This window comes from Hoplias malabaricus, chromosome 7, assembly GCF_029633855.1.
Source record: "Hoplias malabaricus isolate fHopMal1 chromosome 7, fHopMal1.hap1, whole genome shotgun sequence".
Lineage (NCBI taxonomy): Eukaryota > Metazoa > Chordata > Actinopteri > Characiformes > Erythrinidae > Hoplias > Hoplias malabaricus.
In genome coordinates this window covers 45,887,176-45,900,470 of record NC_089806.1, presented here as the reverse complement: position 1 = coordinate 45,900,470, position 13,295 = coordinate 45,887,176, and the positions used below count along the sequence as shown (strand labels likewise).

General features: G+C 40.6%; 1 protein-coding gene across 1 annotated transcript; it reads left to right on the top strand.

Annotated features, from left to right (window-relative positions):
- The first annotated feature begins 665 nt into the window (after positions 1-665).
- On the top strand, positions 666-13,135 carry bmf2 (BCL2 modifying factor 2). Its single transcript, XM_066677691.1, has 4 exons — positions 666-819; positions 2,472-2,771; positions 3,140-3,357; positions 7,336-13,135. Exons 2-4 carry the CDS (start codon positions 2,486-2,488, stop codon positions 7,444-7,446), a joined length of 615 nt encoding a protein of 204 aa, XP_066533788.1. The 5' UTR covers positions 666-819; positions 2,472-2,485; the 3' UTR covers positions 7,447-13,135.
- Positions 13,136-13,295: the final 160 nt, after the last annotated feature.

Genomic DNA, 13,295 nt, shown 5'->3' with positions numbered 1-13,295 from the left:
GTGTTTTGGGGTGAGTAGTGATATGGGTTGAGTAGTGTGTTGGTTGCATTATGTGTTGGGTTGAGTAGTGTGTTGGGTTGTATTGTGTTTTGGATTGAGTTGTGATATGGGATGAGTAGTGTTTTGGGTTGTATTATGTGTTGGGTTGAGTAGTGTGTTGGGTTGAGTAGTGATATAGGTTGAGTAGTGTGTTGGGGTGAGTAGTGATATAGGTTGAGTAGTGTGTTGGGGTGAGTAGTGATATAGGTTGAGTAGTGTGTTGGGGTGAGTAGTGATATGGGTTGAGTAGTATGTTGGGTTGTATTGTATTGTGTGTTGGGTTGAGTAGTGTGTTTGATTGTATTGTGTGTTGGGTTGAGTAGTGTGTTTGAATGAGTTGAGGGTTGGGTTGATATGTTGGGCTCTGTGTGCTGTACAATAAATTCTTGTTTATTGTAGAGTGTTGGAGTTGAACTGTGAGCCTGTGTGAAGCAGTTTGCTGTAAATGACTAAACCCTGCGGGGCTCTGTGTGGTAGAGTTATAACTCGCTATGATCCGGGCTGACGGTCCTCACATCACCAGACACCCGACCTCCCCAGCCCCGCCCCCTCCGGACGTCTCCTTTAATTAATTAGCATATCATGTGCCGTGGGCGTGGTCTGAGTTGAACTCGTGTTCAGGCAAAACACTCTCAGCTCCTTCCAGACAAGTTGCAGCTTTGGAGAGAGGAGATCTCTGCGGCTGGAAATTACACGAAAACCGGACATAACAGTGGACATACGAGGTTTATAACCGCTGGGAGTCTTTGATTAAAAGCGGGAAAGGAGTAAAAACTGGCGGTGAGTGTCACAGAGCTGGGTTTGTGCTCGCTTTGGGCTTTGTTTACATCAGAAATGTGAGAGGAACTCGGTGAAGAAGAAGTAGAGGGCAGGAGTAAGGAAGCGGTTGCAGTCTGTAGTGTTTGTAGATGCTGTTATTTTGATTTGTAGCTAAACTATAAATGAACAATGGGCATTGTTTAGAGTTTGATTGAAGGCTGATTTATCCACTGTAAGTCTGTTAAATCCCTCTCGCTTTATGTTAGTTATCTACTGTTTACAAAACACTGGTCAATGCTTAGTATATTTTCTGGTTCGGTTCTTTTCATAAGTTCTGTCACAGGATGTTTTCAGTCAGGTTTTAAACCAAACCCCAGATAAACCACACAAGCCTCACCCCACACCAGAGCAGAGCAGTGGCACTGGAGAAAGGGAGTGGTGCGGTGCTTGTTTTAAGTGGTGCTCGAATCGCGATTTTACCCCGTGGTTTTCAGTCGATATTTGAGATCGATTTTTTTCACTTTGTGGAATCTTCACAAATTAAATTCCTGTATTAAATCAGTATTATGTGTGCTGTAGATATCAAGAGTCCAAATCAATATACACCCGTGGGAAACATGTTTCTGCCCCAGATCCACACAAAAAGCCGTATTACTAAAGCTTTTGGATTTTCAGTTCTTGAACTATTAAAGTAGACAATTTAAAAATATTAATTCCAGCTTAAATTTAAGGCGGTATGGAGAAATCCAAATAGGAAGTCAGAATCTTTATGGTGCATCCTTGCTGCAAATATATGTTTTGAGGGTCAGTACGTACACAGATATTTATTTAAACATTTTCTAGCATGAAGTGTTTGACCGGAGAGAAATCTCAGTTGGTGAATGGAGCCAGACGTCTTCACAGCTCCAAGACACACCCAACAGTATGTTTTCTCTCCACCTCCACAAGTGACCTCCATCCATCTAAAGAGCTCAGAACGTGGAGTGGAAATGGTTTTGGTGAACATTTCCATTGCGTGTATAAAGGCTTTTGAAAGGGTATTGTTGAGGTGTCTGTGTCATGTTTTGTTTCACGCTGTTTATCTGATAATCCTTTGGTTTCTGTGAATTTGCTCATTTGAATAAGAACTCTGAAACTCTGAAGTTTCTGTGGTTTTGTTGGGAGAGCAGCTGATTTCTGATCAGTTCAAAAAGATAAAAACCACAGGACGTTAGCACGGGACGTCCATGAAGAGTCATGTCGTACGGACTGTGGCTGGTTTGAGTCTGTTAGCGTTTTTTGCATAAACTCTGCCGGCCCTTACATCATTTCTATTATCTTTGGAAAGGTTTTGCATGTCTGGAAGGTCCCTCTTTAAGAGGAGGCGAGTTTCAGCTCATTGTACTCATTCAGTCGCTTTTGTTTTTCCTAATTGTTTTGCTGGTTTAGCCATTTATGCTTCTGAAAATCATCTAATGTCTTTGAAAAGGAGGTGTCTGCTCTTCTGGGAAGGTCAGGTATTGATTAAAGCTCCATCACGGTGAAGGAGGTAGTTCCACAGGTCTCCAGCCCCGGGCCGGTGGGTTTTATACTCCTTTAGATCACTGTTGTCATTGGGTGTTGTGACTTTAGGCTCAGATGCATGTTTTCAAGATTTTGTGAGTAATATTTCGTGGCTCGTTATTGTCTCTCAGGGTGATTTCCGCTGATGGAGGATGAGGACGAGGACTTGGCTCTGCTGTCTCACCGCTGCGAGAGGACACACGAGAACAGAGAAACGCCGTCACGAGAGCCGCAGAGTGATAACTCCACGTTGAACTCTGGGGGAGGAGGAGGGAGAATGCCTCTGGTTCAGACGGTTCCTCGCTGCAGGGCCTCGGGCTCAAGGACAGCGTCCTCTTGTGGAACCGCTTCAGCACTGCAGCGCACAGTCGGGCTGGGGTTAGTTTCCAGTCCCAGCACACCTGCTGAAGACACCACGTCTCTTCTACGCAGTAAGGGTGACCAAATGTCTTAATATTGTCTTTGTTTTCCTGGGGAAATACTGCTATAAATGTGCTGTAAAAACACGCGTAAGTTCAAAATGTTCCTAAAACCTTACATCACCTTTAAAAAATCCGTCTTTTGGGAACTAAAATAATGTTTTTCATGACATCGCTAAATAAATCCTTGAGCAATGTCTACAACACAAAATAACAAAAGATATAGGAAGCCCCCTATGCTTCCTGTGGTGTACTGCAGTTTGTCAGAATCACTGTTTTCTTCATTATAAAGTACTTAATTTGTGTCCAGAATGTTGTTGAGGAAAATGAGACACAAACATGATGATGATTACAGAGTCTGATTTTTAACATGTGCACAGGTCTGATCTTCTTCCCTGAAGGTGAACCTGAGTTTCCCCCTCACTTTCCGGCGAGAGAGGAAGAGCATGGACAACAGGAGCCAATAGAGGAGGAGGCGCATGATATCAGGATGGAGAGGAGAGCGGAGGAAGGTGAAGAGGTGATGAGTGTGGAGGTGCAGATCGGACAGAAGCTGCGCGAGATTGGAGACCAGTTTCAGAGGGACCACTTAGAGACGGTAAGGAAGGGAGAGAGGGTGTGTTTGCAGTGTTTTCCTGAGGTTTTTGAGGTGGAAATCTGGGACAGAATTACAGATCAGATTGAACTCAGAGAGCGCAGAGTCTGGAAGCCTCCACTGGCGAAGGTTTGATGCCAAACATGACATAATGTCATTGGCTGAGAGCTGTAATTAGTGTAAAGGAGAAGTAAGTCATTTTCAACTGCTCCGTGGATGTAGAGGGGGCTGCTTGCTTATGTGTGTGTGTGTGTGTGTGTGTGTGTGTACACTGCCACGGATGGGTGAAACTCACTGACTTCTAAATCCAAATCTCATTGTAGTCCCCTGCAATGATAAAAACAAGTAGTTTCACACTTCACATTAAGCCTCTTTAAGCCTCATGAACTGTACCGTTTTTTAAAACTCATTGAACCCAGAGAGTGTGAAATCGGCCCCCGACAACCGAAGCCCCTACGTCCCTGGAGTGTGCACTAATCCGACAGTGTGCTCTTTCACCAAAGCCTTCTTACAGTGAGAATGTATGAGGCAAAGTATGAAATCTGAGAAGGAGACTGTCTTTGTGATCAATAGTTTTGTGTCTGCTAGCCGCGAAAACGCCTACAGTTCAACTCAGAGAGCAGTTAACTTCCCACCGCTTTTGATTTTCGGAGATGACTCAAGCTTCTGTGGTTTGTGTTGCGTTGACTTTACTACTCTGTGTACTATCAGGGTATTTACATGACAGTAAACACGTACAGAATTTCTCCAGAAAGGAAGGCCATTCATCGGATGTGTATATGTATCTGCAGCAATAACAACCTGTACTCGTCTGGGAAGGCTCTACGTCAGACGTTGGAACATTGCTGTGAGGGCTGGATGGTATTCAGCCATGAAAAAGTAGTGATATTTTGTTTCTTCACAACACACCTCTGGGAGCTTTTACACCTCTCTTTCTGACTCTTGGCATTTGGCGTCATGAGCGTGTGTAGCTGGTCCCAGACAGTAAAAGCACAATGGGTTTCACCTAAAAGGAGTTCGTAGTAGTGGCATTGTAAAAAGCAAGAAGTTGTGTGTTAGTTTCAGAAGCTGTCGCCTCAAAAAAAACACCACCCTTGTTATTCCACTTCAAGATCTCAAAGGATCTGTTCCTTATATTTTTTAGGTTTAGAGCAGTGTTTAGTAACAGAATGTTTTACTTTGTTTTGTTTGCTTTCCATGTGAAAGAGAAGTATAAATAAACAAACATCCCGCACTGTGTCCCGGAGTGTGTCTGGTTACTTTCAGTTCAGCGTGACGGATGGTTCACCGAAAGCTGGTTTACATTAGAGTCAGACAGGGGCTGCACTCTGATTGTTTATCAGATTACCTACACCCTGACTGGCACTTGTTCATCTTATCTGCTGGCAAACACTTATGCAAATGAAGTGAAGCATAAAAAAACATAAATATAAGGAACAAAGAAAAAGAACAGGACGTTCAGTTCTTAGTGAAGCTGGTATCTGAGGTCCAAACCTGTGTGATCCACTCTTACAATGAATGAACTCCTCTGCTTTAAGGTGACAGAGGTGTTATAACCTCTGTGGAAAACCATGAAATAAAATAGGAGTCAGCTGCACATGAGCCATAACCCACTAGGCCCAATGCCAAGAGGAAGCCAGAGGGGTATAAAGCCCCCAGCACTGGGCTGTATAACACAACAGCTGTTCCCAAATTTTGGCCATGTATAATGTGTGTAGAGTGCTTGTTGTGGTGTTTTTAAGGTGGAATGTGTTACTGTAGGAGTGTCTGTTATGGTGTGTTTAAGGTGTACAGCATTGTTAAGGTGCCTCCAGTGGAGCTGCTGGGGACAGACTGAAGCGAGAAGCGATTCTCTGTGCGTTTATACCTCTGACTAAATTTAGACTGTGACTCATGCGCAACGTCATCAGCTACATGACCGCTGGTTTAAATGTGAACTAACTTTACAGCTGTGTGTGTGTGTGTGTGTGTGTGTGTGAGAGAGAGAGAGAGAGAGAGAGAGAGAGAGAGAGAGAGAGAGAGAGAGAGAGAGAGAGAGAGAGAGAGAGAGAGAGGAGAGAGGGGGGGGTGGGAGGGAATAATATAGTGATGTATGTTCACTGGAATGTTAGCTCTCTTGTAGTAGGAGATTAGCCAAGGTTGTGGCTACATTGTTGTTACAGTGTTATTGTCTTTTATTAGTTAGCATATTTGTTATATTGTTGTATAATAGTAAATGTGTATTAATGTAGTAACTTCTATTGATTTCTAGTAGTTTATTTTTGTTGTAGTGTATCAGCTGTATTGTTGTGTTAGCTTTTTTATGCTAAAGTGACTGTATTAGCTGAGTCATTGTATTGTGTTAGCTGTGTTGTTGTAGAAGTATTAGCTCTTTTGTTCTAGTAATTTAAGATATATTATCTTTACCGCTGTGGTATATTAGCCATAGTATTAGCCATTAGTTGTTTATTAATACAGTAATTGAGATTTATTATAGTATTTTTCTATATTAGCTGTAGTTTTAAAATCCTTTATTGTTAAAGAATATTAGAATCTGAATCATTATATTGGCCATATATCCTTGCACACAGAGGATTTGTTTTCTCCATATTAAACCCAAACTGTGCAGTGCACACATTCACACACACACTAGTGAACACTAGGGGGCAGTGAGCACACATGCCAGGATTAGAAGTGCTATATTTGTATATCAGGACTAGGAATATTGTCTCAGCCGGACGGATGACCATTACTAGTGGTGTCTGACTAGAATTGTACATCCAAAGAGACAAGGATTCTGGCAGAATTCGCGTCCACATTCAATGCAGGACGCCCCACACATATCCTACAAGTCAGTGCAGCACTCTTCATCTACCATGGGATATAGGAGCAGAGGACCCACCAGGGTGCCCCTGTTAACACCACAACTCCGAACCATGAGACTTCACAGAGTTTCACCTGGGCATGTGAGGTCGCTAACTGGACCCTTGAAGACTCGGCCCATGTGCTGTGATCCGGTGTGTCACGTACCCCTAGGCACTCGTACAGATCTTCTGCTTTTGTATCCGTGGAAGGTGAAGAACACTGCACTCACCTGCAGGATATAAACGTGGTACATTAGCTATGTTATTATTGTAGTGTGTGGGTGATATATTAGCCTATTATTGGTGTAGTGTGTGTTTTATTAGCTGCATTATCTGTGTAGCATGTGTGGTAATGGCATTAGTGTAGTGTGTGGGATATAAAGTGTATTATTTGTGAAGTGTATGGGTGGTATATTGTTGTAATATCATACATTAGCTGTGTATTTTGTGTGTGTGTCTGTGGTATATTAGCTATATTTGTGCAGTGTACGGGTGATATATTGTTGTAGTGTTTGTGGTAAATTGCCTGTAAAACCTGTGTAGTGTGTGGGTGGTATATAAGCCGTTTTTGCTGTAGTGTTTTATAGTGTATTAGCTGTATTAACAGTGTAGTGTGTGTGTGGTTGCTATGGCGTGTGTATGGGTGGTATATTAGCAGTATTAGCAGGGTAGTGTGTGGTAAATTAGCTCTATTATTTGTGTAGTGTGTGTGTGTGGTATTAGCTCTATTACAATGAAGAGCTGGATAGCTGTATTAAAAATTAAGCCTTGAGCACATTCATTCATCATAATAAACAGCTAAAGAGCAAGATAATCTGCCCTCTTCTGGGATATTAACGGCCACACTGTGTGTGTTTGTGTGTAACGTGGTGGCGGTTGCTTATGCAACACCCTGCAATACCCTCCCCCCTCTTCTCTTCTGACCAATCAGCACACTGCTCCACTGAACCGTAAGCCGCGCCCACAAACTTCAGTGTCCCTTCGCCTGATTGGCAAGTTAGCTGAGGGGGCGGGGCTTATGTGTAAATAAAATAATACAGTAAACAGCGCCTTCTAGAGGCCATTACTCTCATTATTATGACACTGTAGTAGAGTAAACACCTCTCTCTCTCTCTCTCTCTCTCTCTCTCTCCTCTAGTTCCTGCAGTACGAGAGGGGACACTTTCCTGCTTGGTGGCGTTTTGCGTCGGCGCTTTATCGCCTCCTGTTTCCAAGAGAAGCCATTGACCGGAGAGGAGCTCAGCGATGAGGAACACTGGAGCCCCCTGGAGGTCATTTACAATCACTGCAAGATCATTCTGGGGCTCAGAGATGGGAAGAATTAATCAAACTGATAAAAATAAAGAGAGATAGAGAGAGAGAGAGAGAGAGGAACAAGAAGCCTGTGTCACCGCTGGACGGAGACTTACACCTCTCCTTTTTTCCTCTCTTTCTGAAGAAGCCATCCTCAAAAATGGGGCTGAAAAATGATCACTTTTTTCTTTTCCTTTTTTTTTTTTTGCCTTATGTTTGATCGATTTTTTTTTGTTTTGACAAATCGATGGACCTGTGAATGCCTTACATGAGCCTATGACAACACAGAAGAATGATCTTTTTTTTAAGGAAATATAAGGTGGGGAATAATTATAAAAAAAAAAAAAAATTCCGGAAAACCTTTAGACACTGGACTTAAAATTTTCATCTGGTTTTCCATTGGCATGACTAGAGTTTGTACTTGTTGGGTTCTGTTTCTCTATTCCTTCTTCTTCTATTTCTTCTTATTATTGGTTTTTCCGGTTCCTTCGTATGTTTGAGACTCACTCAGTGCTCTCAGTGCCATCAGGAGATTCACTTAAAAAAAAAAACCTTTCTTAAATTGACAACTTTTCCAGACACGCCGTGGATGTGAAGGTCATGGTTTGGAGCTTCGTCGCCTTAACGCCTGCAGTCCACTCGACCTGAAGCCTTTAAGATCCGATGCTGATTTGTCCCTGAGAGATCAGACTCTGAGGAACGCTGAAAAAGGTCTATACGCTACAAGCTGCACCGTAAAAACAAGTGACATTTTTTAAATCCATGGACTCTGAAGTAAATTGAGATTTTCTAATGTCTTTCTTCACGTTTTTGGTCGTCAGTTTTGAAGCTGTGACTCTGAAGGTGCTAGAGAAAGCCACACTGAACGAGTACTTGCTCAAAGAGAATGTACCACTCGGTCAACGACGACAACAACGACGACAAAGACCAGAGTAACTTTTACACTGTAAAGGTGTATGACTTGGGGAAAAGATTCAGCCGTTTAACAGTCACTCTTCTGCAAACCCATGACCAACCAAGACTTTTTACGAACATTCGTCACACACACGATACACATCATCGCTTTCGTATCAGAACCTTTTTCTAAATCTTTCAAAAACAGCAGCTGTGCTTTACACTGTGTGAACATTTCAAGACGAAGGAAAGGTTGAGATGGAACAACAGTCGGTGCGTTATTCTTACATTAAAACCGCTATCGTTTCTGAGTTCACAGTTTTAAAGAACAAAGTTTCCATTTCGCTGAGCTCCAGCGTTAGTTCCTGCCTTGGTTATAAACATCACCGTCTCACAACAAGGGTTTAGCTTCTGTACCAGAGTTAGACCCAGACCTTGTTAGTGTTGGTTATGAACTCAGGCCTGGACCTTCACTTCTAGAAAAACAATCACAGCTTAAACCACAACCTCAAAATTAATTACTTGAAATCATTATTAGAGGGTTCCCCCTGAATTAGTCAGCGCTGATGTCGTTAAGACGCCTCCCTCTCAGACGATGATGTGTTTTTTAGAAGAAGATACTTCACTATATTTGATTAAAACAATCATCCGAATGGTAGACGTGGAGCATTTAAAGCAATACTGATGTGTCCAGCAGCGTCCAGATCAGACCACTGTCCAATCACAGCGAGAAAGGCAATCAGAAAAGTATTTTTCCCCCCAAAAAAACTGAGTGGAAGCTTAAAACAAAAAGAGTAAGTCGTAGAAGTGCTGTGGAACTCCGTGTGGAACAGTGGACCACTGGTGGTTTTCTCAGTGGTCTCCTCCTCATCACTCACAGGCAAGAGGATCACAGACTGATGTGAGGGACAGTACTCACACTCAGATACTTGAGTAGGACTAAACATAGCTGAGTAAACGTAGACTCCTTCACCCACTGATATACTTGAGTAGAAGTATTTTAAAAATACTCAGGAAAGTACAGATGCGTCAGTGTTTTAATGAAGTACATGTATTTGAGTCAGTGTAACTATTAACTACCCACCTCTGATTACTGTGAACGAGCTCACGATACAAACACTCCAACACTCCCAGGGTACAGTCCAAACACTCCCCCAGTACTCCCCCAGTACTCCACACTTACTCTGTCAAGAGGAGATCAGTTCTAATGACGACTTATTTCAGGTTTGAGGAACTCTGAGGTATTTTTCTGTGTATATAAACACCACTGCTCTGTAAATGACCGTACGTCCAATCTATAATATCTGATCTCACCTCTCTCTCTCTCTCTCTCTGTGTCTCTCTCTCTCTCTCTCTCTGTGTCTCTCTCTCTCTCTCTCTGTCTCTCTTTCTCTGTCTCTCTCTTTCTCTGTCTCTCTCTCTCTCTGTCTCTCTCTCTCTCTCTCTCACACACACACACACACACACACTCCGAAGGTTTTCTCTACACAGATGAAATGTTTTGTATTTGCCATCAGTAAAATCCTTTATAGAGGAGCATGTGTAAAAAGGAGGGGACACTGTGCACTGAAAAACTTTTTTATTAAAATCAAAGTATTATTTAAATCTAAGCCATTTTCTGAAGGATTTCAGTGCATTTCAGCCTCTAAAAGTAGGTGCTGGATTATTTTTAACATGAAACATGTGCGCACCAGATATTATCAAGTGCCACAGTAATTTAAATCAGGATCCTTTGATGTTGTCAGTATCTTTGTTCACTTGGTAACACCTGGTGCACGCCGACAGTAAAAAACAAACAAACAAACACACGTCCTTTTAGAGGATCTGTACGTTTCTTTTTCTCTTTACGTTTCTTTGTGTTTTTTTTTTTAAAGCTAAATGTACTATTGCTCTTCCCTCATTGGTCAGTTTTTCCTTTTTTTCTGAGGCTGCCAGAGTGAACTTTTATTTTGTACATTTTTTGAAGGACGTTGCTAAGATTTCTCCATTGTCCAATGAGATGGCCAGAATTTTAGTCACATGACTGGCTCATGATTTGGACCAAATTTTTTATTTACGTTTGGTAAAGAAGGATGGAACTAAAATAGATTAATAGTATTTATTTATTTTACATAAATAACAAATCTATATAAATCTATATATATATATATATATACCTTTGTGAAAAATGAAATAAATATTAGTTTAGGAGCAAATCATTCCATCTCCAGGGGCCAAATGCTTTGTTCATGCGACTGGTTTTTGATTTTAATTAAAAAAAACTGGAATTTATCATTTTTGGTTTTGTATTTTTGTCAAATGTTAAGAGAAAATCTTTGCACTTTTAAAGATTTATTTAGAAATATTTAACAGCCATCAGGAGGTGTTTTGCTGAAAAGTTCGTTCTTTAAAAAGAAAAAAAAAAGTGGCCTGTAAAAGGTGTTAAACCTGAGGCTGAATGAAAATAAAAAGAGCAATGTGTTACAATGAAAACACAATAAACGAAGGCTGCACTGAAATCACTCAAGTTTTCTCCTCAGAAATCTGCTCTAATTTTGTAAAATTTGGTCAAATGTACGTTTTTCTGTGTGAAAATATTTTATGAACATTTTCGAGCAGGAAGTTTAACACAGTCCTGAACAAAGCATTTTACTTTTCTTTCCGTTTCTTCTCAGACAGGGGCTTTAGCTAAAGTCCTGGGACCTTATTTATTTAAAATAGAAAAGTTTAATCAAAAGGAAATATATTGTAAATTACTTGCTAAAGATAAAATAACGTGGTTCTAATTAACTACAGTATACTACATTACTACTGTAACTATTAACATAATATACACATTCTCCTATCACAGAGTATTGAACTGTACTCTGAGTTGTGTGTGGCGTAGTGGATAACACTGTTTTTATGAAACTGTACTAGAACACTGGCTATTATTAATATTTATAGACCATTGATTTTATATCAAATACGTGATCGAGCTGCTAGTTCTGTATTATCTCATACAACACTATTCTTAATAAATACCACTAAATCTATAGAAAATATCAAGATGTAAGTAAGATATGATTAAAAAGGTCCCTGGACTGAAGCTAAAGCGCCCCCTACTGGTGAAAGCTGTATCCCCATTCCCCCTGAAGACCCATAACCATCCTCTGTCCATCCGATCTGAGCTGATCTTCGCTGGTTGTGCCTCTTTTATTCATAAACCGCTTTCAGTCGTTTACTTTCAGACAATCAGACGTTACGCGTGCCTTAGGGCCAGCACACCAGCTCAGCGACCGCAAAGACACGCAGCAAATACTTACACAAATGCTAAACAGAAAAGGTTAACTTTACTGGAGGGGCTTGTCCTCACGGCTCCAGAAAACCTTCATAAGCCTTTCATAACAGAAACCTACATAAAGCAGTTGTTCTAAAACGTGTAAAGTTGTCATAAAGGACGCCTTAGGGTAGAGATATACTTACTGTTAGCTACGTGTTTACGTATGAATCTTGGCTGCCTTACGTATCCTGCCTCTGTTTGGTGCGTAGGTTGTGCACGTCCTCAGAAAATAAACGCGCGCAGTACACACGTAAATGATAGGGGGCAGTACAGGTGATCAACAGCATGGCGGAAAGTTTTGAAGAATGCCATGTCAGAGCCAAGTCCACAATTACCCCTTACTTTCTCTGGTCTGCCCTCTAGTGGGAGCCTTTAGTTACAATCGTAGCACAGGGGCAAGTACGTAAACCGTTACGTTAGCGATACAGACAGTAGTCTACGTGAAAGCACAGCCGAACAGTGAGGATCTCTACCCTTAGTCTGTTTCAACCTGGAAACGGGTGCTTGTTGTGTGACACTTTTTTAGATGTTAATGGCATTTTTCATGAAAGGCTTATGTAGGTTTGACGTAGCCTTATGAACACGAACACCTGGGGTTTAATGATACTGAAAGGAAGAAAAAAACTGTATATTTGATCTCAGCTTAGAGCTTTGAGCACACGCTGGTTTTGCCACAGATCACAACTGATGTGAACCGTCCTCTTAGGGTCCAAGTAAAAATGCTAGTTTACTAATTAGCTTACAAAAGGCATCGTGATTGATGGTAAATAACTTGGCATTTTCCAAATACTATTTATTGTAAAATTTGAAAATAAAATTGGAGAAAATCCTGAAGTAATCACGTTTTAAAGCTAAAATAAAGCCAGCGATGCTAACATTATCTGTTAGCATTAATAGCTAGAACCGTCCTGAATGTTTAAAGTGGACAGAGGAGAGTAGAACCTTTTAGTTTGTGTTTAAATAAGTTTAAATGAAGAGAAAGTGAGTGAACTTGAGCTAGAATTCACTGCACTCTGTGATTAGCCCCCGTGATTACAGTCCGGCGCTAGAACTCTGAACAGGATAAAACCTTTACAAAACTGAGAGAATGAATTCAGTGTTTTACTTGGACCGAAATAGAGCGGACTATGGCTGTTTTTTAACATATTAATGCCCTTTTAAAATGCACTCTTTTTAAATGAAATTTAAAAAATGGTGACAAAGTCTTTCATGAGGTGTATAAATAAAATCCCTGTTTTTTTTTTTTTTGTTTTTTTTTTAAATTGATTAAATAGAAGGTAAAACCTGGTTCTTATGCTTTTATAAATTATGTTTTGTTTATTAAATAAGTGATTTTAAATGCTGTTACTGAAATGTGAATAAGATGTTCTTTTTTATAGATGAAATGCTATTATAAATGCTGTCATATCGCAGATGCTGTTAATCTTTTTCTATAAGACTCTGCATTAAAAATGGAAAAAAAAAAAAAACCCTGATTCATTTAATTTGACTAGAGTTTTGGAGACATTTTCTGGTCAAAGATGGTACTGCGCTTCCTTACTTTATAATTCACTTTACAGACTGCTATGAAGATACTTATTTTGACTTATAACTTTAAGAAAACTACTTCA